Consider the following 25,430-nt stretch of genomic DNA (forward strand, 5'->3'; position numbering starts at 1 on the left):
ACAGATCTGCACGAACTCGCTGCTCTTTTTTCCACCCTCTTGCTCTCTTATCTTCCTTTCTCCATTCTATTCCTCGGCTCCCCTTTTGACTCTTCTTCTTCTTTTCTCTTCTTCCCTTCTCCTTCATCAACGTTTAGCTGGCCCAGCCTCCATTGCATCATCATCGACACATCTATGACCCCTTACCCTCTTCCCACCTCACCTAATACAAAGTGCTTAACGTCAGTGCTGGACACAAACAACAAGCCATTACCCTTTCCTGCGATGACTTGTCGCGCAAACTCGTCATTTCAGAAAATGAACGGCTGAAAATGACCGAATGCTTTTTTCATCACTCATGTTTCTTATGACTCCACTTTAGAGCTGCCCTGCGTTGATCCCTTTCTATCATTCTACCCTCTTCTCTGGCGTTTAGAACGATTTTCATAGACTGGTGGGGGCGTTTTATATATCTAGAAGGATATTCATTTTTCACTGCTAAGTGAAACTTTCTCTTGTTTTCTTCGATTTGCTGATTCTCCATCTTTCTTGGTGCTTTCTCATTACTAACGCACCTTTGATGAGAAACTCTGGTTCTTACTTGTGGCACGTGTCGCGCGACTTCCATGTCTGACCATCCTCACCATTGCTGGACCTTATGTACTTAGCCGAATTGACTAGCACGGTAGCACCTATCCCATTCTGCTGTCAGAGCTTCAATGAACCACCCATCCCACAAGAAGTTTGCTTTTGGGTCTCTAATGAGAGATGATCTATCGTATGTACGGCTCAATACATTCTCTCTATACGTGTGGAAGATGTCTACACAGTCACGAATTGCAGGCACGTAGGATTTTCATACTCATTCAGCTCCTTGTTAAGTCATGTGACTCAGCCTTGGTCATCTTCAACTCGTCCGTAGCTTATGATGTCGAGTTCTCAGCGTGTTTACTCAACCTCGTCCCCTCACGACCCAATGCTCAAGTGGTAGGTCCATCAGGTGAAACCAATTGCCAAGTGCGATCAAAGCTGAGACGGCAGCACTACTGTCTTTTCCCAAATCGGTCTGGAGGCGTCCGACAGTCCTCCAGCTTTCTCATTCGAGCTTGACGATCATCACCAAAGATGCTAAATCAAGAGGCTGCTGCGCCTCAATCCAAAGCCACGAGGCCCACGAGATTGAACCTGGCAGTTCCTCAATTGGGCAGTGAATGTGTGTACCACTCCATGGCTTAATGGTGATGATTCAAGGGATCTTCACACCCCCGCCGTGATCAATGTAGCGTTCGTTTCTGGAACTGCACGACTGACTTGACGATGGTATGTACCAAGTAAAGTGAGTACGCCACTTCAAGTATGTATGGGTCGAGCGTCCCACTCCCCAGGGTTCGTCTTGTCTCAGAGGGCTCACTGCTGGCTCCCGACGCTCTGGTTACATGGCCCTAGCGTATCAATCTCACTCTAAATTGCATCTCATATCTAGAGGATTTGCATCAAGGGACAACTCGAGCTTGCTGACCATGAAGATGAAGCAAAATACCAGCTAAGATGATTTTGTGTCAAAACACCACTCCAGTCTCATTGACCATTCCTGGAAACTCATTCATTGAGGAGCCACAGCGCAAGGGATGACATCATCGGCGTTGATTGCCCGCCGATCGGTATGTGTTGGTCGTGCAGCACTGCAGAATCGAGGAAAAGATCAAGCCCTCTCACTTGACTCCTTCCTACAAGGGTGAAAGAGGGCTGAGAGCAGGTTACTCGTTCAAGCCGAGAAACTCAAGCATTCGAGTCCACCTTTCGATCACCGCCTCTAAACCCGCTGGGGTATAGCGTCATCGACAGCAGCCACAGATGTGCCACACCACTGCCACAAGGTCACACCTTTCGTCATTTCGGAGACCCGGAAACAGCTACGGTGGCACTGATAGTTTCCCTTGTGAATGTGAGAACAAATACCAAGGGTAAGTATTCCTGAGTCCTTAGTTAGTCTGGGCGTGCTCCACGCCGCTCTGCTCCTGTCCCTTCGGTGGAATGACATATGATCCAGAACAGCCGAAAACGATCCACGATCAACGGTGGACAGGGGCATTTAAACAAGCGGCTTGCCCAGCGAACCTGGCGATTTTCCCGACTTCGAAACTCACCTGCACTTCTACTTCCCTCCGTAAACCCCACTGTACGACCCTAATATCAAGTCGGCCTCGTACTTGATCTTTGTATTCGCATACCCAACACACTGGTGCTCGACGCTCGTCCTTTCTCCGCCATGTCTACGTCCGCTCACCCCACGGAGCAGGGGCACTCTCTCCCCTCGCGCTCTGCGACCGTCCAAAGTTCCATGACCCGTCAGACCTCTGCCAGCGATGACGAGCTCACTCCCGACAACGACAGCAATGAGGTAGGTGTGGCCTTTTTATCCAGCGAGAATACAGATTACCTTGTGCCTTGCGCCCGCGCGGGGGAGATTGCGTGGTGCGGGGCAGAAGGGGGTGTTGCCTCTCCGCGACAGAAAAACAACGTGACTGACCCGATATCTTTGCTGATGATGTAGACCACTAGCCTCCTCATGGAGCGCTTGCGTGCCTGGAAGCATATGTGCGGGAACCTCGAGGATTACGTCTCGACTACGGCCAAGATCACCAAGTCGCAGGCCAAGGACTATGAGAAGGTCCTGAAGGTATGCGACACGATGCCACAACTCTCTTTGGGCAATTTGTATTATGGTTTACGGGCTGCTAATCGCTCATTTTGAACTGACAGACTGTCAACGAACCTTTGCGTGAAGGCGATCACTTCAGTGCCGGTACTGGCGGTATAAACACCTTGTTTGAGACTATCCGCAATCAATCTCAGGTATGTTCAAGAGAGGAGAACCACTCACGGACTCTGGACGAACGTAGAAGGCGGTAGGCTAACCGTTTGTCACTACCAAGATCTCGATCAACTCCTACCTTGAGGTCGAGAAGAACCTACGAGGCTCAGTCCTACCTGTGCTTGAGCGCCTGCACAAGGAGATCAAGAATAAGTCCAAGGAGCTGAAGTCTGGTACTTCCACGGGCAGCAAGGCTGTTGAAAAGGCCCGCCTGGCAACTCAAAAGCATGTGGAGCTGCTCGGTCAGCACTCGGCTCTTGTCGAGTCCGGAGGTGGCAACAAGACCGACACGCAACACGATCCTTACGTGCTCCGTCGTGGTATCAACCACCGTCTGCACAAGCAGGTCGCGGAGGAGAACAACCACCGCAATGATATCTTGGCCATCCAGAACTCCTTCTCCCGATTTGAAGCGCATGTCCTTCAGACCATTCAAACCGCACTTGAGCAGTTCCACCAGATCATGGGTGGTCAACTGGACCGTCAACGTTCCTCCTACGCCGACATTCTGAACACTGCTCAGCGCATTCCTCCCGACTTTGAGTGGGTCAACTTTTGCATGAACAACGAGTCGAAACTTGTAAACGCCGACAGCCCTCTGCGCGCCGCTTCGGCCATCCAGTTCCCCAACATGGATCACCGCACCACGCAGCCCGTGATCGAGGGTTCTCTGGAGCGTCGTTCTCGTGCCATGCTCAAGGGCTACAATACCGGCTACTACGTCGTGACTCCTGCAGGATTCCTGCACGAGTTCAAGGACAACGATGACTTGCGCAAGGATCCTACTCCAGAGCTGTCGCTCTATCTTCCTGACTGTGTGGTTGGCGCCGTTGACGGTGTCAAGTTCAACGTCAAGGGCAAAGATGTTTCGAGCAATAAGGTCGGCAATGCCTTCCACACTTCTTCTGAGCTGTCTTTTAAGGCTCACAGTGCATCTGATGCCGAGAAATGGTGGAGCGTGCTGAGCGAGTATACCAAGGGATCTGCTGGTCCCACTGCTGCAGCCGCAGCCGCAGCGGGCGCTGGTGCTGGTGCCGGAGCTGGTGCTGCTGCCACCTCGCCTACTAGTGCCGCTGCTACTTCGCCTACCGGTGCTGCCGCTACCTCGCCTACTGGTGGTGGTGGTGGTGCTGCTGCTCCTTCCTCTGCTGCCGCTGCCACTGCCGCCGCCCCTGGTACTGCTGTTGCTCCCGGTACTGCGGCGGCTGGTGCTGATCCAGCTGCTGGATCTGCTGCTGCTGCCCCCGGCACTGCTGCTGTCTCCCCTGGCGCTGCTGCCACTGCCGAGCCTACATATCCCTCTGCGACGCAGACCACCGCAGACCCCGCGCACGCAGCTTCAGCCAATCCACCTCCCGTGTACAACGAGAAAGCCCCTGAACCCTCTGCCGCACCGGCTGCTACTTCCGCTCCCACTCAGAGCTTGAACCGATCCGCCAGTTCAGGCAGTCATTTCCACGGCGCTCCCGGTGGCAGCGGAGTGTAAAGAGTGTCTCTACGCAGGATGGAATGCCCGCAAGCCGAATGTTTTCTTTTCATTCGAGTCAAAGCACACGCGTTCCAAGCCGCGTCTAATTATCACATGCGATTTGCATGTCATCGTGACATCTGATTAGTGAATGGTTCTACTACCCTTAATACGAAACACACAACCTTCTTTCACCCTTTGGTGGTCTTCTTACATGAGCTGAACGAAAGCGATCATTAATGCTTTAGGAATTATCTCGCGCTCGATTTTGGAAATATTTATTGAATATCCAGAATGTGGATCCATATATTTACTCCAGAAATATACTTTCCAACAATGTTGCGTATTGCCTTACCAGCTATACCTACGATTCCAGGTTCCATCTCTAGAGCAATTTTGACTTATATCGCGGCACTGGTAGGTGCATACACGTAAAAAAAAGAATTATTGTGCCTGCTCTAAGCTTCAAATATATTGAACGGGGTGTCAGGCCCTCGCGAGGCTAATTTTCCAACTTCCATTCTTCCATTCACCTCGGCTCAGAAATCATAAACGCTCGCGACACCATTATGCATGCTCCGAGTCCTAAATATGCAGAAAATGGTGTAAATTCTTGGCGAGGGTATACTTTTGTATTTGAATTGAAACATCAATTGGACAGCAATGCATCCGCGATCGCTTTGATCAAAAGCTAGCCGCCCATCTAGATGGAGTCTCAGGCAGGATGCGTCCACCGTTCATCTGGATAGATCATCTTGCCAGCGACCTAAGTCCGTAGGGAGGAGGAGGAGACCGGAGTTTGAGAGGCTCGAGCAGGTCACAGTTGCGGTCCTTCGATGACGAAGACGTGAATTCTGTTTTTTGCCTGGGTCGTCATTGGAAATTGGTAGGGGTGATTTCCCATGCAGTCTCTCAGTGGCCGAGTGTTCAGTGTTCAGGAAACAGGATGGCATACGCTCAGCAGGGCTTTGTGACCCTGCTACGGAAAGTGGATCGGAACATTTTATTTAGGTAACCACCCAACCCTCATTTCCAGTGCTTCACCAGGATGCGCAGAGCCAGAGCGGTCGAATGTTTGTATTCATATCTCCAGACTGAATCTGATGTGGAGTCTAAGGGGGCGCACAATGTTTAGGTCAAGCCGAACGGCAATTTTATCCCCACGCAGAGTCGAGCCGTATTGACGTATCCGCACAGGTCATGAGGCTAGCTATAACTCGCGGCCTCGACGTTGATGGGTGATTTTGGCAGCCAGTCCTTGGTCGATCAAGGAGAACGTTAGTTGAGTCGATCACTTCTTGCACGTTCAATCAGACCGCGGACCGCGGAGAGCCCGAGTGGTGGAAATAATTGAACTTGTGCTCGGGGTCTCTTGTTTAAGTAGGCGATGAAGAGCACACTAGTCAAGAAGAATGGGACTTGCTGCACTGATATTGATGAATGGGACAGCCAATCACAGATTCCACCGGATGTCGAGCTGAATTTCAGCATGACCGACGTTCTCTTTCCCCGGGGATCTTGAGCAAAGCGCGTAATGACGTCCAGAAAAGGAAGTCAAATAGAACGTCACCCTGATAAACACACTTTTCGAGGCCAAGCTAGTTGTTGGACAACAGAACCCGGTTTGAAGAATGATGTGTCCATGTGGAGGAATCATCAGTCGCTTTGTTTGGACATCGTTGGTCTTTGTCGGACGTCGCAAAATCAGATACTGTCCTGAAAAAGTGCCAGTCCAGCATTATCCCAACACTGCAGGGAAGGTTTGACCAAGTGCAGCAGGGTGTGAGACGCCAGCATGAGGGATAGTAGTCACAACGTTCTCATTTCGAGATTTGCACATCTCAAGATAGAATGCATGTTCTCGGGCAACACAGGTGAAGTGAAGGTTGAGTGATAAGAGAAGCCTGATCCAGATTGCGTAGGAAAGGGCTCTTATCCTTGATTCAAACTCATCGGTATCATTGCAGCGAATTCAGGATTGTGCCACCATCACGAAAGGGCAAGGCAAGGGGAGGAGAGAATGACAGGTGAAGAACGAGCGTCTATCCTGTCGGTACAATATGCTGGTCGAAGAAATCAACAGCCCACATTACAGGAAGAAGGGAAACGTGTAACGGAGGGATCATATAATAAGCGCAGAAGCATGGATCATCTCGTACAGAAGAAGAGCGCAGCCAAAGGCCATGGCGCGACTTGTTCAGTCACGTTCACGATGAGAGGGATAAAATTCTCGAGCCACAGGCGACAACACGAGTAATTAGGAAACGAGTTGACCCTGCGAACGGACATGATCTAGCAGCAAAAGCTGGGATAGGCGCAATCAATTCATCAATCACTTCGACGTAGGTTTAAAGATTCCATTGCGCAGACACAAACAGCTTTTTTTTAGCTTCAGCAGTACTGTTCACTCTTTGTAAGTCTCGTCTTGCAAAATGGTTCAGCCTACTTCGTCGAGAAAGCGCCTGAACATTGCACCGATTCCCCCGAACTCCATATGATTCTGATTTTGGAAAATCGCGTTCTTATACTCACTTTTTCTCAAATAACTTCTGTTGGAAGTTTGAAGTAGATACCTCAACAAGAGGGCAGGAAGCAGCTGCAGCAGTGAGTTTAAAGAGACGCTCAACGACCGGACGGAGGGATCGGAAAAATTCCCAGCATGCAAGCCAGAAATGTACGTTTCCATGCTTCCACAGACATGGAATCTCCTTTGATCAAAGCAGAAGCACGGAGCACGGCATCGAAAGGGTTATGCTAGCCAGAAAAACCGGAAATATGGTATCACTCCCTTTTGATTTCCTGCCCAAAAAGGTGCAGTCGCTTGATTTCAGGATGTGTTTGACCGATATGGGAGTAGGGGACTCAGAAAGTGGAACGACCTGTGCGCAGACTCGTAACTGTGAAGTATAGATCCATGCTAGTGTTGTTCTCAGGTCATGTTCGATGTTGCGAGAACTGCGACCTCGTTCCTACAAACCCACAAGTCACCAGCTCTGGAGAATGTGAAATAGGCGTAATGCACGCGCCACGTTTGACGAGGTTATCTCTGCCGAGAAACGCAGAGCGAGATTGAAAGATGATTATAGGGATGCGGATACTTTCTCTACCGGACATGTCGATGGCGCAAAGCTCGAAGATTGTGCCACAGTTGGTATTCAAGTGCCAGGCTGTCTGGGCGATTGTAGACGACAGGCTAGAGAATTGTCCTCACGAGGCGAGGCCAGAGTCGTTCAGATGTAGGTAGCAATGAATCATGTCTTCAAGTTTGTTGGCAGTCAAAATAGATCTCAATCAGATCTGCCCGCCCCTGGCAAGCACAAAGTGCCAAAGAATGCCGGAGGGTATAAGTGCGCTCGACCGATATTTGCTATGTGAACACCGCAAGTTTCTGCTGTTCTATGGAGTCGGATATCGTAGAGAAGCCGAGTATTGGATAGTGCTCGCTGGCCGTGTATGTTCTACATGCCTCCTCCGCCGATACATCCCTCTTCCCATTGTAATAGAAGAGAACGACTGGAGGAGACCCTGAGAATTGGGCGGACACCCGCCAGCCGGTATCTCGGACGTGGCATATTGAGAACGGCAGCACGCACCGTCTAAGAGGCCGTGAAAGTCGATCTAGAAGACGTGGTGACAGGACGAGAAAGTCAGGACATTTTCGTGGCTATCAGCCGGAATCTCACACGCACCTATCGGGAATTCCCTTCTGATCACGATCGTAATCCCGCGAAGAAATTCAGAGACGGGGTCGACACGAAGAGACTGTGCGGTCAGTGCATCTTAAATTTCAGTGACATGTAGGGCTCGTGGGGCGTAAGCCACCGAAGGGGCACGAAGACGGCAACGCAAGTGGATGACCTACCAGTTCCAATTCGAGTACTCATCGACCTTCAAAATACAGCTCCGCACATGAATTTAACAGAAGTCAGGTTTTCGCACCTGACCAAGCGAGATATGCCCTCCGAGGGTGTGTCAGAAGTTGGTTTGCTCGGCGTCATTCGCGACTCTGGCAATGACAATGGCCTCCAGAGGCCTATATTCTCGAGAAATGACTCTGTTTCTTGTATACAGTAGGAAGAGAAAATGAAGCCAGGGAGATTATGAGAGAATCAGGTATTATATATTCAAAGCATTGCGGAAGGGGAGTTACCGGGAGCAGGAACAAAGACAAAGAGAAAAACGTCATGAAGAGTGTGTCTCCTGCATAGAGTAGGGTATTTTCCGGCAGATCACTTGTAAGTAAAACGGAGGGTCACTGTGGCTGGAACTTCCATGTTCCTGGCACGAGAGGACCTTGAGGTTGACCTTAAAGGGAGGAAGAGGCGGAGGGAGACGGAGAGGGTATTTCTGCGGCGGATACGAGTCACGGGGTGGTCCATCACGAGACCCGATAACCACAATTGCCTCTCTCTCTGACTCACTGCGAGGGTACTTGCCAGATACAGGCAGAACGATGATCTCCGTGAAGAACTGAATATACTGTGTCATGACTTCATGTAATACATACACGATCCAGTGCCACGGTGCATCATTGGATCAAAAGAAAGGAAAAAGGAGAAGAAAGAGGCCTCCGCTGCAGACAAGACCAGTGGGGGGAGCAAAACGTCACCGTTTCGAGGCAAAAGAAATTAAAAGTCCTCTGGGCTCTCCAAGTCGTCCAACTTTTCTGCCAGGAAACGACCCAGTGCAGCGCATTTGGACTCCAAGGCCAGCAGCACTGACGGAGATGCCGAAAGATTGAGACTCGCAAGACGCGAAAGATCGGCGCTTCGGTCAACGTCCTGCTGGGAGGCGGGCGCACCGTTTGAGGCCGATCCTTTGGCAGCATGATTGCCTTGTGTCTCGTCTGAACCCGTCCCATTACCAATCCCAGACCCGGGATCAACTGGGCCATCCAGCGTAGAACCATCAGCGGTAGGACCGTCTGCATTTTCGTCGAGGTTCTTGGGACCGACGGCCGCCAAAAGAACCTTGTCCGCGACTCGCGTGACTACGGCGACCGAATCGTCCAGCTCAAATACAATTGATCCCACGTCACCCAGCGACATTGAGGGAGCTGTCACATATGAGGAAGGGTGGCTGGCGGGATTGACACCGGTCAGATTTCCACTCGACGCGGTCTTGGCGTAGCAAGTGTAGGCGGCACCGTAGGTGGAGCTGAGGTTGCGAAGTTGCCGGGAAGCAAGGGAGGAAGCATATGCGAAGACGGCACCGTTCGTCGCGAACACACTGAGATAGCACGAGAGGTCAGTTAGGGGTCTCCAGACGTAGGCTTACGCCGCCCGCTCAGCACGACCACCAGAGGCGGGGGCTGGCTCAGGCGCGGAGAGAGGAAAAGAGACAGGGGGGGTTGGCGGCAACCTACATCATGGTGGTGATCTCCGGAGGCGACAAGTTGTCCTCTAGCAGATCGCCGAGGGCCTCCGAGTCCAGCATCTTGATATCAGGCAGACCGGGAATCATGGTGTCGGCGAGGGCGTTATGGCCAGCAGCTACCAGATGGTGATGTGAAGGGAGATTGATGGGATGCGAGTCTGCAGTCGGCGCGGCGGGTTGACGATGCGCCTCCACAACCCAGTCTTTGGGAGGAGTCCACGAGCAGTCTTCGGGGAAGAAGAAGCAGTTGTCGCTGTAGTCCTCGTCGTCGTGGTCGTACTCGATGGGCTCGTTGGAGCAGTCGAGCAAGTTCTGGGCACAGGCGGGCGAGCGGGCCCAGTACGGGAGGAACGGGGCGTCCGAGTGGGGCGCAAGCTCGGGCTTCTTGGAGAAGTAATCGTAGCCGGACACGGAGGCAGGCAGTGGTGATGACTGCACTTCAGCCATCTTCAGCCCCATGACACGCAGGCGGCGGAGGTCAAGGATGCAGAGAGCGCCCAAAGAGCTCGAAGAGAATGAGTGATGCAAGTTTGGACTGGAAGTCAGATGAACAGACCGATCATGGAATCGACAGACTCAGATGAAGATGGTCGTGTAAGCTGCGACCACGGGAGTCTAAGATGTTGTTGCAAAGTGATGGATGACGAACTGGACTGGTCTTGTACGCATCGCTGGGTAAGACGACTGGGTATATAGGATGGGAAGGTGCCAGTCACCGCCGCCAATAGTCGACAGTCACGGGCAGTTGTCTTGTCGGACTGTCGCAGTTCGAAGAGGGTCTGTGTTTGAATTCGCATTCGAAACGAACTATGAACACTAGGGTAGGAACGTACCCGGTACTTTTTCCTTTCGCCTGCAGTGTGCTCATAGGTGCCCTCGGGCTCTATTTAAGCTCGTCGGAGCATTGTGGGCTATCCCAGATTCACCGTGCTATTGAACCTGGAGGCTTTCGAACAAGGCCGGGCTTTGGGCAATGAGTATCGCCCAAGTAGGACTATAGTCATGCGATCATCCTCGAGGCTCCGCGGATGATGCGCCTCGACACACGTCCAGGTCCCGGGAGACAGAAACGTGCTGCGATCTAGCTTGGTGATTGGGGACGCTCAGCAGAAAGAGTGGGTAAGGGAGCTGTCGGCGCAGAATGCGTGAGGAGTCTCGCAGAGCTAAGCGCGGGTATATCGAAAAAGAAGAAAACAAAAACACACGATGCAGGAATGGACCAGACCCGCTTGCTGCCCAGCGTCGAGGGGTAAGACGGGAGAGCCACTCGACAGTGAGAAAGGAACAAAAAGAAATGAAAAGCCTCGCCACGATCGACACCGGAAGGGCGGGGAAGAAGGTCAGAGCACTCGTGACTGTATTTTTTGACATGGCTGTAGACGTGGAGTAGTGATTCAATCAACGGCTTCAGCCTGGAAGAATATCAAACCATCTTGGATATCTATCGAGATTGATCTCCACCCCCACAAGTTTGGGCTCTGAATCGCTTGGGGGAGGAGTAGCTCGGTCCCACTCGAATCCAACATGCGGAAGCGTGCATGAGAAGGGATCAAATCATGAACCGATCTCTCGTGTGAACAAGCTACGACGGCGGGGGATAGTTTGCCATGATCAGCAATAATGTGCTGTCGATGGGATACTTGAGCAAGTCAGAACCATCGAAGGGGCGAATTCACCCCAGATACCTTTAGGGGATGTACCGCTCTTGCAGAAGATCCCACTTAGAGGGAAACCTTCAAGTCTACGGGTGCTACACTTCGACAGATGTGCGATATAACCTGGGTCTTGTCCGAAGTAGATGAGGGGGTTTAAGTACGCTACAAGGCAGGAATCAGAAAGAATTGCCTCATTAGGCAGCGAAAGTCGTCAGTTAATATGAAATTTTTACTATCATTGCAAGGTAAGGCAGCCTACTGGAATTCCAGACTGGTACAAAGGTCCTCGACTCTTCGGCAAGAACTACCGATTTGATTCAAACACTGGGAAACAGACCTTCGTTCCCGTACTAATGCAGTAGTACATACGACTGCGAGTACATCAGTCGGACACTTGTACACAAGTGGAAGGATGGATCCGTGACTGGGGTCGACTGCTGGGACTCGAGGTCTATGCACATTTGCACATCGTGACTGTGGCGAGGGCAAGTGTATGCGCAGTTCAGTATGGTTTTCCACCACCTACGGAGTCATATAGAGAGCGCCGAGACAGACTTCAATTGCGCAGTTGGCTCTGTTTCAAGCTGCAGGACTATACTCGAATTAGGTCTTTGTTGCCCTTGACTTGGTGACAGCATACTAAGTAGTACTACTGCAGGACTCCTAGCTATGCCAATGTCAATATAAAAATAAATCGACAACATTTGGCCACTACTTTGTTCTACGGGACTGCAGTTATACCAAATCCCCCTGCGGTAACTTGTTTACAAATATGTACCTCGGCCAAGGCACTGCGAGTTTGGCGCGGCGACCGCGCTGAGTCGTCAGGCTATCGCTGACTCAAACTGACGTATGCACCACAACTACTCCGAAGTAAGGTCACTACTACCGACCCGACCGTCCACTTTCAACTATGGAATGTGGTACAACTGACCCCACTGCGCCGGACCCCTCACGGCTGACAAAAGAGCTGCCCCCGCTCGCTGAGCAAAAAGCCATCCATCGCCTAACATGCTCGGTCACCTTACACGCTTGCTTCCCAAGGCCCCCTCAGTGACTCGTGTCCCCGGTCAGTATACTGCTCCAGCTCTACAGTCACACAGACTACTGATTCGCAATCGGGTCTCAGCTATCCGATCATTCGCCGCCATGTCGACCGATCCCTCTACTTACAAGCTCAACCGTTCGTTCGCATCCCCCCGTCCACAAATTGCACGCTTGCAGGCCACTGATTCTCATGTGCTGTCGTAGATACCATGCTGCGGGTCAAAGACCCAAAGCGATCGCTCCAGTTCTATGAATTTCTGGGCATGAATGTGATCCAAAAGCTCGATTTCCCCGAATGGAAGTTCTGCAACTACTTCCTCGCCTACAATGGACCCCACTCCCTCCAGGGCGGCGATCGTCACTTCACCGACCGCAATGCCGTGCTGGAGCTCTGCCACAACTACGGCACCGAGAATGACCCCAACTACAGCGTCGTGAATGGAAACACCGAGCCCTACCGTGGCTTCGGCCACCTGGCCATCTCCGTGGACAACATTGAGGCTGCCTGCAAGCGCATTGAGGATGCTGGATATGCATTCCAGAAGAAGCTCACAGAGGGTCGTATGCGTCATATCGCATTTGCCAAGGATCCCGATGGATACTGGGTTGAGATCATTCGCCGTGGAGAGGAGGACTTGTCCGAGACCACGGATCCTGGCTCATACCGTTTGAATCACACCATGCTGCGAGTCAAAGATGCCGAAGCGAGCTTGAAGTTCTACCAGGAGTCAATGGGCATGACTCTGGTCCGCACTGCGGAGAACCCGGACGCAAAGTTCAACCTCTACTTCTTGGGATACCCCAAGTCCAACCCCGAGATCAAGGAGGGCGCCAAGAACGGAGTGGCCGAGTGGGAGGGTCTGCTGGAATTGACCTGGAACTACGGCACCGAGAAAGAAGAGGGCCAGGTGTATCACAACGGCAACACGGAACCCCAGGGATTCGGTCACATCTGTAAGTCTTGGAAAACGTCGGGATCATAACCCTCCTTCGAGAGAGTCGCTTTCATTAACCTCTATCTGCGCTTGTGGTCACAGGTATCTCTGTCGACGACATTCATGCCGCCTGTGAGCGATTCGACTCGTGCAATGTTGCCTTCAAGAAGCGCCTCACCGACGGTCGTATGAACAACATTGCCTTCGTTCTGGACCCCGATAACTACTGGATTGAGGTGATTCAGAATGAGCGTATCAAGCGCACATCCAACTGGTAAGCGGAGAATGTACTGTGTATAAAAGCGTATGGACGCTTCGAGCGTCGCTCCGCGGCCGGGGTCACGCACTCGGAATGACCGGAGTGTAAATGAAACCATCTTGATGAAATAAAATTCTGCGCATCTTGGACCTTGATTGTACTGGTATCCAACAAGCTTTTCTGCCAGCCAAGAGATCACAAGCTGGATGACCAGCAGAGCCCAGCACTCTAGTCGTATCCAAGTGTTTGCACGAAAGACAAAGTGGAACATCGTCGGCGTGACTCTTGTAAACCCCCTCATAAGCGGGCAGAGTGGGCCCTCTTCCCCCGCTCCTCCAACGGGCCCTAGAAATAATTCTCTGTTTCTAGACCCAACTCTTGAATGTTCTATACCCACGAGGGAGAAGAGAAGAACTCTCTGAGAGCCAACCGCAAAGTAGCCATGGCAACAACTGTCTCGGCGCAAAATGGTTGATTCTACCTGCGCTCCAGACCGGACGAGCTTGCAATCTCAGCTGTGACCACAACCCGCAGATCACACGGACAGTATTGCCTGGTCGCATCCTTTCCATCGCAATCTAGCACCGGAGAGCCTCTTCGGCCTTTGCGACTAGCGGTACAAAAGGGTACCATGTCGCCAGAACCCGAGAAGGTCAAAAAGGCCCCTCGAAAGCACGTCACCACTGCTTGCGTGCCATGTCGCGAGAGCAAAATTCGGGTACGTCTTGTTCCCAGTCACGCATTCGTTGTTCCCTATAGTCTTTTCGTTGGGTCGCAGCCCGCTCCCCGAGATCGGCCCAGAATTGACATTTGCGATCGATATGACTACCGGTAGTGCGATGGATCGACGCCAAATTGTCAGAATTGTGAGCGTAAAGGGAAAGAATGCAAGTATCAGCACGGGGACGATAAACGCAAGTAAGTGAAGCGTCCTCAGGTCTATTCGGCAAAATAGCCCACTTGATGTGATGATCGTCGGCCTCCGAGGCTTGCTCTCAATGCCGACGCTCGGCATGCCGGCCAATCTACACAGTCCGTCAGGGTGCACCTTCTAAGAAGTTGAGGCTAACGTTGGGTACTTACTAGGGTGTCCTTGCGCGCTGCAACGGAGCTGTTCTCCGCGCGAATTGACCAGTTGACTCAGTTCATTTACGACCAGGGGCTTCAGCCTCCTTTGATGCAGCCTGACGACGAGGCCGCCATGAATCGGGTACTTGAGACTCTCGAAATCCCGAGAGCAGTAGTCAAAGCCAATCCCCCCGCCAGAGGGGTGCCTCGTAATGAAAGCTTTACACAGCCCAAAGGCGCCTCAGAAACGCATACTGCACACCTCCCACCCCCCGAAGCCCGCGGCAAGCAGCCCGAGGATCAGCCCCAGTTCTCGTCAACCGGGAACGTGACCGAAGGCGCCGCTTCTCCAGAAGAAGGACAGCTATCCTCCATTGCCCCCTGGACTCCGTTTGGGATGGTACACGGGGTGCCGGAGAATCAGAGCTACGTACACTGGGGCTTCACATTGCCCACCGCTGAAAGTTTGGACACTATTTATGCCAATATCAACCAAGCAGGACCCCGAGTGCAAACGGAGCAGAGTTCCACAAACCACCAGCGGACTATACCCCATAACTCCCAGACAATACCCAATTCGATACCTCATGATCGGGATAATGAATCGGATAGCGAGGAGGAAAATGAAGCAGAGAATGACGTGATTGAGCAATTGTCACATCGCATTGGAACACTGAAGCTTGCCGGAGATGGACATCTGCGCTTCTACGGCGCGACCTCGAACCTGAACCTTGTCGACGTCTCGGCAACACAGCAACGGCAGCGGCCAGATGCACGAACAGTCCGTCATGATGGCCAGGACATTCTGAATCACCTGCGGGTGGGACAACCCGTGGACCAAGCATTGGAAGATCATCTGATCGAGCTTTATTTCACATGGCATAACCCGAGCATCTACGTCGTGGACAAAGAGATGTACATGACTGCCCGTCACAAATGGCGGAATGAATATGAAGACACACCTTTTTATTCCGAGGTACTTACCAACGCCATGTGCGCAATCGGCAGCGCATTCGAAGCGCGCTATCATCCAACTTTTATCACCTTCCCTAAGTCCTTGGCCGAATTCTTTGCCGACAGAGCCAAAGCCTTGCTGGAGATCGAACTGGACTCTCCCTGTGTGGCAACAGTTCAGGCTTTGGTCTTAATGAGCTCGCATGAAGGAGCATCCAACCGCGACGCCCGGGGCTGGCTCTACAGTGGAATGTCGATGCGGCTTACATTTGACCTGGGCTTGCACCTTGATATGACCTCGTACGTCAAGCAAGGTGATATGAGTGCACATGAAGCCGACGTTCGCCGGGCCGCATTCTGGGGAAGCTATATTGCTGATCATTTCTGGGGGTTCTACCTTGGCCGTCCGTTCCGTATGAACGCCGGAGATGTGAGCGTTCCCAAGCCCGCGTCAACCTTGGGTGCAGAAAAGCAGAGCATCTGGCAGCCATACGGGCTGCAACACGGGCTGAGTGTAGCAGGACAGGGGCTACAGAACCCAAGTGAGCTCATCAATCGGCAATTCGTCGTCCTTTGGGAAATGGTATCCCCGGTTGGTCATATCTTGTATGGATGCTCCGATATCTCGCGACACGATCTTCAAAGGATCACCTTCCAGGTCACGGAAGACCTCTTCGCCTGGAAAGCTAATCTCCCTTACATGTTGCAAGTCGACTTGATGGACGACTCCACCCCAAGACTGCCTCAATTGCTCATGCTGCACATGCAATACCATCAAATTATTATCTTCTTTCATCGCCCTTGGGTTTCAAAAAATTACATCCAACCGCGAAGCCCGCGCCAAGGGCCAGGCTACCATCACGCCCGTCGCATGTGCATTGAGTCGGCCACAGCAGTTGCTCGTCTATTGCACATTTACGAAAAACACTACACTTTCCGTCGCATGAATAACCAAGTAGTTGCAATCATCTTCAGCGCGGCCCTCATGCTCCTCTTCGTTACTGTATCCTCTTCTTCACTTACACCCACCAAACTAGGCGAATCCAGCAGCATACACCCTGGGAACGCAGAAATGGTCGCATACTTGAATCTCTGCTTCCGCGCACTCGACGAACTGGGACAATCATTCGAGAATGCAAAGCGCACCCGTGACTATCTCGTCACACTACAGCGACGCTGGCAAGCGCACATGCGTCGTGCAGGGTCTGCCGCCAAAAGACAAATTAGCAGTTCGAATCTTTCAAACCTATCTGGGGATCAAGCATCCATGAACGCACTCTCAAGCCACGATGCAGCCCGGAAAAAGACACGCGTCGTAGATCGTTCTGTGCAGCATCTGCAATCACTCGACGCTTCATTCCCCTCGGCTGTAGGCGGAGGCCTAGCAATCTCCAGCACTCATCAATACGTGAATGGTACGCATCAGCCTTTGCAACAGTGTTTTTATCCCATCGAGCAGGGGATAAGAGCAGATGAGCAGGTCGATTGGATTGGCAGCGCAGATGTGAATGTGATGTGTGATCCTTCCGGGACCGAGAGCCCACAGCCGACACTGGATTCTCTGTCGCAGGCTCAGTTCCACGAATACTCCAACATGTTGCCCGACCTTGGAGATATTGAGGGCTGGTGGAGTCCACCGCATGGGACGCCCGGACGGTGAGAATAGACATGACCAGATGACCAGATGGAAATATCGGCCGTACCCCAATCAACAAAGAAAAGGTCTACGACTTGAAGACGGTGCTCATATCCATATCGTGCAATGTATGCCCTCATGATCTATCCATTGCATCAATATTGATTTATGAGTCGTACAGTAAACACCAGCTCATAAAAATCCTTCCTCTGACCATCATCACGAACTACTCGAGATCGTCTCGAATTTTCCCACTGAATATATGACCAAACCATTGCCCAGCGTCTTCCGCAAGCTCCGACCCAGCGCTAGACGCTGCCTCTCGTTCCAGAATCACCCTTTTCTCCCCAATCCCCTTTTCTTTTCCAAAGAAACAAGCTCGTCGCATGATAGACACCATTTCCTCGCCCTGGTCCGCAAGTACACTTCCACTTCCCTTTCCACTTCCGCCGTCACTCCCACTCCCACTACCTGCGTGATCTACCACACCAAGCCGCACCCACGGCAGAGTAACCTCTAGCCTACGAACCCTTACTCCGCCCCATCCACGACCCCCAGCACCATAGTCCAATCCATAAGGAGGCCAGCGCGACAATGCCTTTCGTCGCCGAACAGCCGGTTGATCTGATTCTGCAGCATCAAGATCACCTCCCTGATTTGCCTCGTGGATGGACAGGTTACCGAGTACAAGTAAATCATCGCCGTCACCCAGCCTGGTGACTGTGTTTTTCGAGCTCTTCAGCACGGGAACAGGATACTCCGACCCAGTCAAGTACTCAGGGAACACACGCGGGACATCTCTTCCCGCCGAGCGAAGAAAAAGCACCGGCGACGCAAATGCATCAAAGCAGCGCTCCGGGGACGAAAAGAGCAACCGACGAGCCTTGAGTAGCGGGACTAAATCTGTCGGGGTGACTGCAGCAGAATGAGACTTGGTCTTCTTAGTTCTTTTTGTGGAAGAATCGCGCTTTATTCGGTGAGATTCTGCGTGCGAGTCGATGCTAGTGCCGACTTCAGCGTGGGTTTCTGCGGAATCAGGCTGTTGCGTCGTACAGTACGTATCTAGACTCGTCCAGTCGCAGACCGGCATATGAGTCGCCACGGCTTTGATGGACTGCGCCTCCGTGAGAGAGAGCATCAAGGCGAGGGATCCGCCGATATGAGATCCGTAGATGCACAGTTGAGCGGGCGAGAGATGGGTTTGTATCCAGTCGAATGCGGATAAAGTGTCGTGAATAGGTGTCGGATATTGAAAGAAGGATGGTTGGATCATTTTGTTGGCCGAGTGCACGGAAGAACAGGTGTCTGTATCTATCTCGCTGGATGCTTGATATGACAGAGAAGCTTGATCTTGAAGGGATCGATCCACTGAGCCGTCTTGTGAGGATACATATACGCCAAGTCGATAATCCACCGTCACCACTGTCGCAGATGTTTGCGCGGCTAGGATTTGTTGGAAGGATAGGTCACTGCTATCCTTGAATGTATATATCATTGATCGGTTATCACCTGTGCTTGCTTCAGGATCAGTTTCCCGAAGCACCTCCTTCCGTTCCTGTTCCTGATCGTGCGAAAAAGTCGCATACTCCCGGCTAAGGGGACCTGACGGAAGGTACATGATGACATTCGATCCCGGTTTCAAGACCTGAGGCCCAGAACTTGGGGATCGCGTCAGGCTGGGACCCGTGTTAGCTTTTTCCATACGCGGTTTCGAGAAACAAAAGGAGGCTATGAGTCTACCGTATTGATATGCTGCCATTATTCCCCACGGGCAGGTCAAAGGTCTTATCGAACCAGCTGGTGTGAAAGGTAGATAGCGAGCGCGTTTGTTGGAGGGATCGTGGACAGTGTATCCGTGAAGAGCAGAGTCGAATGAAGATCAAGCAATTGCCCGATGAGTACACGGGAGATTGCATTGCTCTAGGAGCAGTGAGGGAGATGAGATATCGAGAATAGCTTGCTCGTGATGGAGTGATTGGCTTACAGACCTAGGTCTACTCATGCGTTCACCTGTGTTGAGTCCAAGGTTGACATAACAATTTACAGCGTGGAGATCCCGCAGGAGAAAGACTGTATATGCGGGACCCACCCGCGTCGCAGCGAACGGCACTTCAATGTTGCTACTAACTTACCTGTAGTTGGTTACAGTGTACAACATTGATACCATGTGAGCTTCATGGATGGATTGTTGAAGGACAGCGACGCTGATCCTCGACCTTACTTCCTGGGAGCAATCATGGCTACTCTTTTGGCCCCAATACTGTTCTCCCGTTAAAACAGAAGTATTTCAATTAGGCTACATGAATATGCATTTCCTATACATGTCGCACATCTCAATATACAGAGTTTCCATCCTCCAACTGTCAGACCAAATGAGGCGAGCCTCGACTACCCCATAAACTCTTCTCCAAGGTCGCCGACGCAGCAGGATCGTCTCGATCCAGAGGTGCCTCCGTATCTTCGTTCGGCACCGGGCGCATAACCTGCAGGCTTAACTTTGGGTCCTTGGAGTAAACACGAAGTCCTACGACGCAGACCGCATTCCACGGATCCTCGGCAGGACTCTCCAGCTCTGAGATGGGAGGACGGCCTTTTGGCTCATCATAAGGCATGTCAAGATCACTATCAAACTCAAATCCCTCCAGTAGGTGTTGGTCCATCGCGCTCAATTCATGGTTCGCCAGACGGCTTTGCGGACTCATACGACCAAAGTCGATTCTCAGACCGCTTGAACTGCTACCCTGTGGTGTAACTTCTCCGTTGAAATAGATCGGAGGTGTCGAGTCAACACGACCGTTGCTGGTGGCGACTTTGCGGCCAATCGAGCCGTTGGAGAAACTGCTCATCTCAGAGGGAGACTGGGAGGTCTTGTTGTCGGCCAGGACCTGACCAGAGCCGAAGTTGTCATCCAGAGGAGCGCCATTGGCGCGCCCGACGGAGCGAGTCTCTAGTGCTGATTGGCGCTGTTGTCGAGCGGCCAACTTGCGCTCTCGGATCCATTGCTTTTGCTTCTTCAATTTGGTCTCTTCCCGCAGCTTCCGCCATTCGGCAGCTTTGCGACGCTCGGAGTCGAGTCTTTCCTGCTCCGTTTCAGTGACGAGACCTTTTGCGTGGGCCAAATCGTAGGATAGCCCGACTTGCACGAGCTTTTCTCGATGAGTGGAGGCTAGGCGTCGGACGGTTTCTTCTGTTGATTCTGCATCATCGTGGCGGTAGGCTGTGATCTTCATCAAAACATGATACCGACCAGGGAGAAGATCAATCTCGGCATTGACGGAGCGTGTCATGAAGTGACTGCTGTGGCTACGCACAATATAATCTTCGTCGCCTTCCCGCTGTACCCGAAATTTTAAGACGAAGCTGTATTCACCCGCAAGGCCGTTAAAATAGCGGGTGTCAAGCTAGATATCATGTTAGTAGTGCGACAACAATCCGGTCTAAGTCTGTAATGCGACTTACTTGGGAAAGAACAATGACTGTAGGCCCCTCGCGTGTGACGGTGATCACAAATTTAGAACTGTGATAGTCCGCCGACCAGGGTACATGGAGAGTCGTCCATTGTTGAGTAACAGTCCAGTCGCCACCAAACAGACGGGTACGGTCGAAATGCTGATACTGCTTGAGCAGATCTTCGTAGGTGATCCAAAAGAATCCATCATCTCCAAACCGGTGTCCCAGCAACTCCATCCACTCGGCGGTCCACTCTTGTGAACCGTCACTCCAAGCACCCTGCCATTCCTTCTTACCCCAAGGATTGCGCAAACGCAGCAACCGCTTGCCTTTGACTTCTCTCGCGTCCATGATGGAGTAGGAGTGATTTTCGGAAATACCCTTGCGGTCCCGTGGCGGAGACTGGGAATCAAGCCAGTTGGAGAACAAGCCCGTACCACAACCGAAGAGGAACTCCTTGTTCACCTTCATGAGCTCCTCGGTCCAAAACCGGTCTTTGTCGAGAATATCGCTTGATAGAATTTCGGAAGTGACGCCTCCAGTCATGTCTTCGATGGCTTCGCCGACGAATCCACCCTCAATGGCCGAATAGTCCCCATGCGCTTTGGCAAATGCCTTTTCCAGCAATGGCAACCAAGTTTCATTGGGATCCACGCATTGTGCAAAGTACAATGCCCGAGAGCCGGTCTGCCAGATTCGACGGTACTCTTCCTCGGCGTTGCTGCGGTTGATCATGTCCCAGGCCATTCGCTCGTCGTTGGATTCATCATAATTTGCGGCTCGTAAATAGAGCTTGTCATCGACAATGCATTGCTGCCACTCGCCATCTGTGTTATCTCGTCAGATGCGTCCCCCTCTTGATTATTTCAGTGAGCTCTAAAGCTGATTGTGGAATGGCTCGTACCGCGATAGAAGACAAAACCGTAAATTCCAACCTTTTCATCCTTGGCCACACAGACCTTTTCGATCAATCCTTCCTTATTACCCATCGTACATAAAGCTGCCATGAGCCAACAATCGCCGTCATAGCCCTGACGCACGTCCGATGCCGTAGGCCCGTTGACATAGAACTGGGGGCTCTCGAATATCTCCTGTTGTTCGAAGCGTGAGAGATCAGATTTGCGACGAGATTTCACACACGCAGGGTGATGCACATACCGTGACCCTCTTTACTCCTCGTGGCTTCATGATGTCATTGACATGATTCAGCTCGTCCAGATAATACCGTCGATTCGACTTCAAATCCAGCTCGATGTCAAAGTGCGGATCCGTATATTTCTGGTTAACACGGCGACATTCCCTCACGATCCGTCCTACCGATGTCTCACACTCCTGTCGCGCTTGTTCGTAGGATTTGACCGCGGCGTGACCCTGAATGACACCGTTTGGCACTCGCTTTGCCCTGGTGCGCGCATACGGATTGAGTGGTAGCACTGTGTACACTTTCCCCGGATGTTTCGTGGTGAACTGTTCCCAGAACTGATGAACCGATTCTTGCGGGGCCGTTTGACGGGAACGCGGTGATCGACGGCCATTCGAGACTGAGGATGCTGGAGGCATATTGCTTCCAAAGCCTGCCAGCTCATCTTCGAAATCCATGGCGATGCCGATCAAGGAAGGGAAAGAGTGGAATTTGCAGTGCGCGACTGAAGACCCTAATCACCAAGGTCAAAAGAAGCCCAAATTGATAATGAGGTGGAAATGAAGCAACAACGCACTCCAAGATTTTGGAAGCGATACGACAAGAGACAAGAACGCTTCGAATTGCGAGCTGGTAGACCAGGTCAGCGCTCGAGCGGGCGCGGCAGTCTTTAAAGCGAGCCTTCTCAGCTACCGGAGCGCAATCGTCTCACAGGTCTCGATCGCTTATTCGACAGCTTTGGAACCTCTCATTCCAGCCGCACGCTCCCACACCCTCATATCTCGCGAATCATTCCTCTTCGCGGGCGCCCGTAGTCGTGGCTTGGTGTCCGCTAGCTTGCTGCACTCCGCTCGGTCAGTCCGAGTGGTGTCGGAGCCAGTTCATTTGCGTGCATTCAGCCTCGGTATGCGCAAAAGCAAAGAGAACCTTGGGACTTGGATCTTCCTGGCCCTTACTCGATTGAATAAGGCTGCAGGCGCATGCATTAGAGTCGTTCATGGCCCATCCAATGACATGAAGGGTGACTTCACCATCATGCAGTCGGCGCGGCGTGACAAAGAATTCGAGTATATTGAAGCTGACCGTTTCGGCCCCCACATCATCACGAGTGAACTCAGCTGAACGCCATTTGGCCCGTTACCGTAAGCCGCGAATGAGGATTGTTCTTTGTCTCGCAACAGGAAAGAAGAACTTATCCCTGCGTGACATGCAGACCTGAAACACGGCCCCGGGTGAAGCAACGCAGCCCCAGTACTGATTCGGTCTTTGTGCTGATGTGCTAGGTCTGGTGTAGTCATAATTTAGATGTTCGAAGCCACCTCACTGAGCTCAAGAGCTTTGAAACTATCAGAGGAAGTCACTGGGCAGGCCTTCGTACAAACGTAGCAAAGATCTTGTATGGCGCATGCATCTCATCGGAACAATGTATGGTCCCCGGGGATTAGACATCCACTATCATATTCTGTTGCCCACTGAATCGCAGTCTCGGTCGCCTTTTCTTTGAATCTCATGAGTTATAGCACAGACTCGACGGTCCGAATCCATTGAATCCACTCGATATGGTATGTGGGGAATGGCTGTCTGAGCGGGTTGAAGCGTTGTTGACGGGATATTTGACAGATTCCTGGCGTGAAGACGACTGCCGCAGGAATTCCTGCTTACAAGCTGCGCGTGGTTTCGTCATTTCGGATTTCTCCGAAGAAAGGTTGAGAACTTTCGTGATTGACTCGGTGCGAAGAATGAGGAGCCGCCCTCTCTGATCACCTGAGACCCCAAACGGTATCGAAGACTACTACATAGCGCGTATTTCTGGGTGAGATATACTATGATGACATACAACCTCAGTGACCTCGTCATGTATCATAGGAAGGAAGAGATTCGTAATAAAGTCATTTTCAAATGAAAATGCTATGTACGCCTGACACTAGACATGAAAGCATATCGATCGCATAGTTAAACACCCGTCCTCCAAGTCGCACCCCGCCATGAACGCCAAACAAGCAGACAAACAAAGAAAAAAACCAGCAACGTGACATCACAAGTTTTACGGACATATTGACCATGCATGCTTTACTCACACAATGAGGGTCACGTTCTGAAACAGATCTAAACGATTCATCCGACCACTCATGAGAAGCCATTGCGCGTGGTGGACACGGTGCGACCGGAGTAGTATGAGCTACCGTTCTTGAAGTAGGGATGCATGCAAGCCTGCTTGGCAGACAAACGGTGGGCCGGATCGTATTCGAGGAGCGCTTCCAACAGAGCCTCCCCGTTTTCTTCCAGCCCAGGAACGATGGGGGTATCGGGACGCTTCCACTTAGGAAATGTGGGCTTGTAATCGGGGAAGGAAGTGACACCCGGCCATTCGACTTCGTCGGGGGTGCCAAGGATACTGGAGATCAGAATGTTAGCCAAAAAAGAATTACCATGGAGCGTGGCTCTCAAGTGGAGGGACTGACCGGAAAATCTTGAATATCTCATCGATTTCAGAATCACCAGGGAAAAGCGGCTTGCGGGTGCACATTTCCGCGAAAATGGCACCTACCGACCACATGTCAACTCCAGTAGAGTACTGGCGTCCTCCCAACAGAATCTCGGGAGATCGATACCAGAGTGTCACGACCTGGAGACCACACAATGCTTAGTAAAGAGAGGCTAAAACACTCCTCCGAGTCGCTTCTCAACATACCTCGTGAGTGTAGGTGCGAAGAGGCACACCGAAAGCCCGAGCCAGACCGAAATCGGCCAATTTCAGATTACCATGTCGGTCGATCAACAAATTCTGGGGCTTCAGGTCACGATGCAGGATGCGATGACTGTGGCAATAGCGAATACCCTCCACTAATTGAGCCATGAATTTCTTCACCATGGCCTCGCCCAAGCCCAAGTTGGCACTCATCATGGAACCTTCAGGAAGGGCCTTGCCGCGACCGCCCTCGCTCACTGGAAGCGCCTCCATGTACTTTTTCAAATCCAGGTCAAGGAATTCGCAGACAAGGTAGAGCTTGTGTCCATCCGCATGAACGATGTTCAACAATTCGACGATGTTGGGGTCCTGCATCTCCTTGAGAATGGAGATCTCGCGGATTGCAGTGCTGGGAACACCCTCATCTTCGGCTTCGAGGCGAATTTTTTTCAAGGCCACGATCCGATTGGGATGATTCAGCTCGCGGGCTTTGTAGACGACACCATAGGTACCTAGAGGGTGGACACATAACGCGTGAGCCTGGCGTTTCCCCCGGGTCACTAAATGGGAAAGGCAGACAACGCACCTTCACCAATCTTTTCGATCTTCTGGTAGTTCTCCATGCTGGCTCCTCCTGAAGGTTGACTGCCCCAAGCCATGTTAGCAATGTGGAAGATGATGTTGAGACACGAGTGCAAAATCCCGAATCGAAGTGGATTTGAAGGATGAAGGAATGAGGGAGGAAGCAAGGAGAAGACACGCGGAGAGAAGGAGCCAATGACACTCACATGCGAACAAAGAAAGATTGAGTACTGAGATAGCTCCGGTGGTGCAGTGCCAGGTCGCCACACCCAGAGGATCTGGCAGAATTCTTATCGTGACTTTGGAAACGTTAAGA

At 51.8% G+C, this 25,430-nt stretch overlaps 7 protein-coding genes across 7 annotated transcripts; 3 read left to right on the forward strand and 4 right to left on the reverse strand.

The window, feature by feature from the left end:
* Nucleotides 1–2,248: 2,248 nt before the first annotated feature.
* Nucleotides 2,249–4,340, forward strand: N7539_000882 (PH domain protein; the record flags this gene model as incomplete). Its single annotated transcript, XM_056930486.1, has 4 exons — nt 2,249–2,380; nt 2,534–2,659; nt 2,743–2,835; nt 2,916–4,340. The coding sequence occupies 4 exons, from the start codon at nt 2,249–2,251 to the stop codon at nt 4,338–4,340; spliced, it is 1,776 nt and encodes a 591-aa protein (XP_056794779.1).
* Nucleotides 4,341–8,950: 4,610 nt separating this feature from the next.
* On the reverse strand, nt 8,951–10,145 carry N7539_000883 (uncharacterized protein; the record flags this gene model as incomplete). Its single annotated transcript, XM_056930487.1, has 2 exons — nt 8,951–9,551; nt 9,688–10,145. 2 exons carry the CDS (start codon nt 10,143–10,145, stop codon nt 8,951–8,953), a joined length of 1,059 nt encoding a protein of 352 aa, XP_056794780.1.
* A 2,357-nt stretch (nt 10,146–12,502) lies between these two features.
* N7539_000884 (transcription factor domain-containing protein) lies at nt 12,503–17,276 on the forward strand (the record flags this gene model as incomplete). The annotated part of the gene is made up of 4 exons (XM_056930488.1): nt 12,503–12,536; nt 12,605–13,354; nt 13,438–13,609; nt 14,681–17,276. The coding sequence occupies 4 exons, from the start codon at nt 12,503–12,505 to the stop codon at nt 17,274–17,276; spliced, it is 3,552 nt and encodes a 1,183-aa protein (XP_056794781.1).
* Nucleotides 17,277–17,478: 202 nt separating this feature from the next.
* N7539_000885 (uncharacterized protein) lies at nt 17,479–19,168 on the reverse strand (the record flags this gene model as incomplete). Its single annotated transcript, XM_056930489.1, has 2 exons — nt 17,479–18,928; nt 18,993–19,168. 2 exons carry the CDS (start codon nt 19,166–19,168, stop codon nt 17,479–17,481), a joined length of 1,626 nt encoding a protein of 541 aa, XP_056794782.1.
* A 447-nt stretch (nt 19,169–19,615) lies between these two features.
* On the reverse strand, nt 19,616–22,301 carry N7539_000886 (uncharacterized protein; the record flags this gene model as incomplete). Its single annotated transcript, XM_056930490.1, has 4 exons — nt 19,616–20,653; nt 20,712–21,529; nt 21,607–21,793; nt 21,861–22,301. 4 exons carry the CDS (start codon nt 22,299–22,301, stop codon nt 19,616–19,618), a joined length of 2,484 nt encoding a protein of 827 aa, XP_056794783.1.
* On the forward strand, nt 22,300–22,965 carry N7539_000887 (uncharacterized protein; the record flags this gene model as incomplete). Its single annotated transcript, XM_056930491.1, has 2 exons — nt 22,300–22,340; nt 22,410–22,965. 2 exons carry the CDS (start codon nt 22,300–22,302, stop codon nt 22,963–22,965), a joined length of 597 nt encoding a protein of 198 aa, XP_056794784.1.
* A 1,005-nt stretch (nt 22,966–23,970) lies between these two features.
* nimX (cyclin-dependent serine/threonine-protein kinase CDC28) lies at nt 23,971–25,191 on the reverse strand (the record flags this gene model as incomplete). The annotated part of the gene is made up of 4 exons (XM_056930492.1): nt 23,971–24,238; nt 24,306–24,469; nt 24,536–25,044; nt 25,119–25,191. The coding sequence occupies 4 exons, from the start codon at nt 25,189–25,191 to the stop codon at nt 23,971–23,973; spliced, it is 1,014 nt and encodes a 337-aa protein (XP_056794785.1).
* Nucleotides 25,192–25,430: the final 239 nt, after the last annotated feature.

The sequence above is a fragment of the Penicillium diatomitis genome (genome assembly GCF_028827545.1).
Source record: "Penicillium diatomitis strain IBT 30728 chromosome Unknown utg000001l_segment0_segment0, whole genome shotgun sequence".
NCBI classification, from domain to species: Eukaryota; Fungi; Ascomycota; class Eurotiomycetes; order Eurotiales; family Aspergillaceae; genus Penicillium; species Penicillium diatomitis.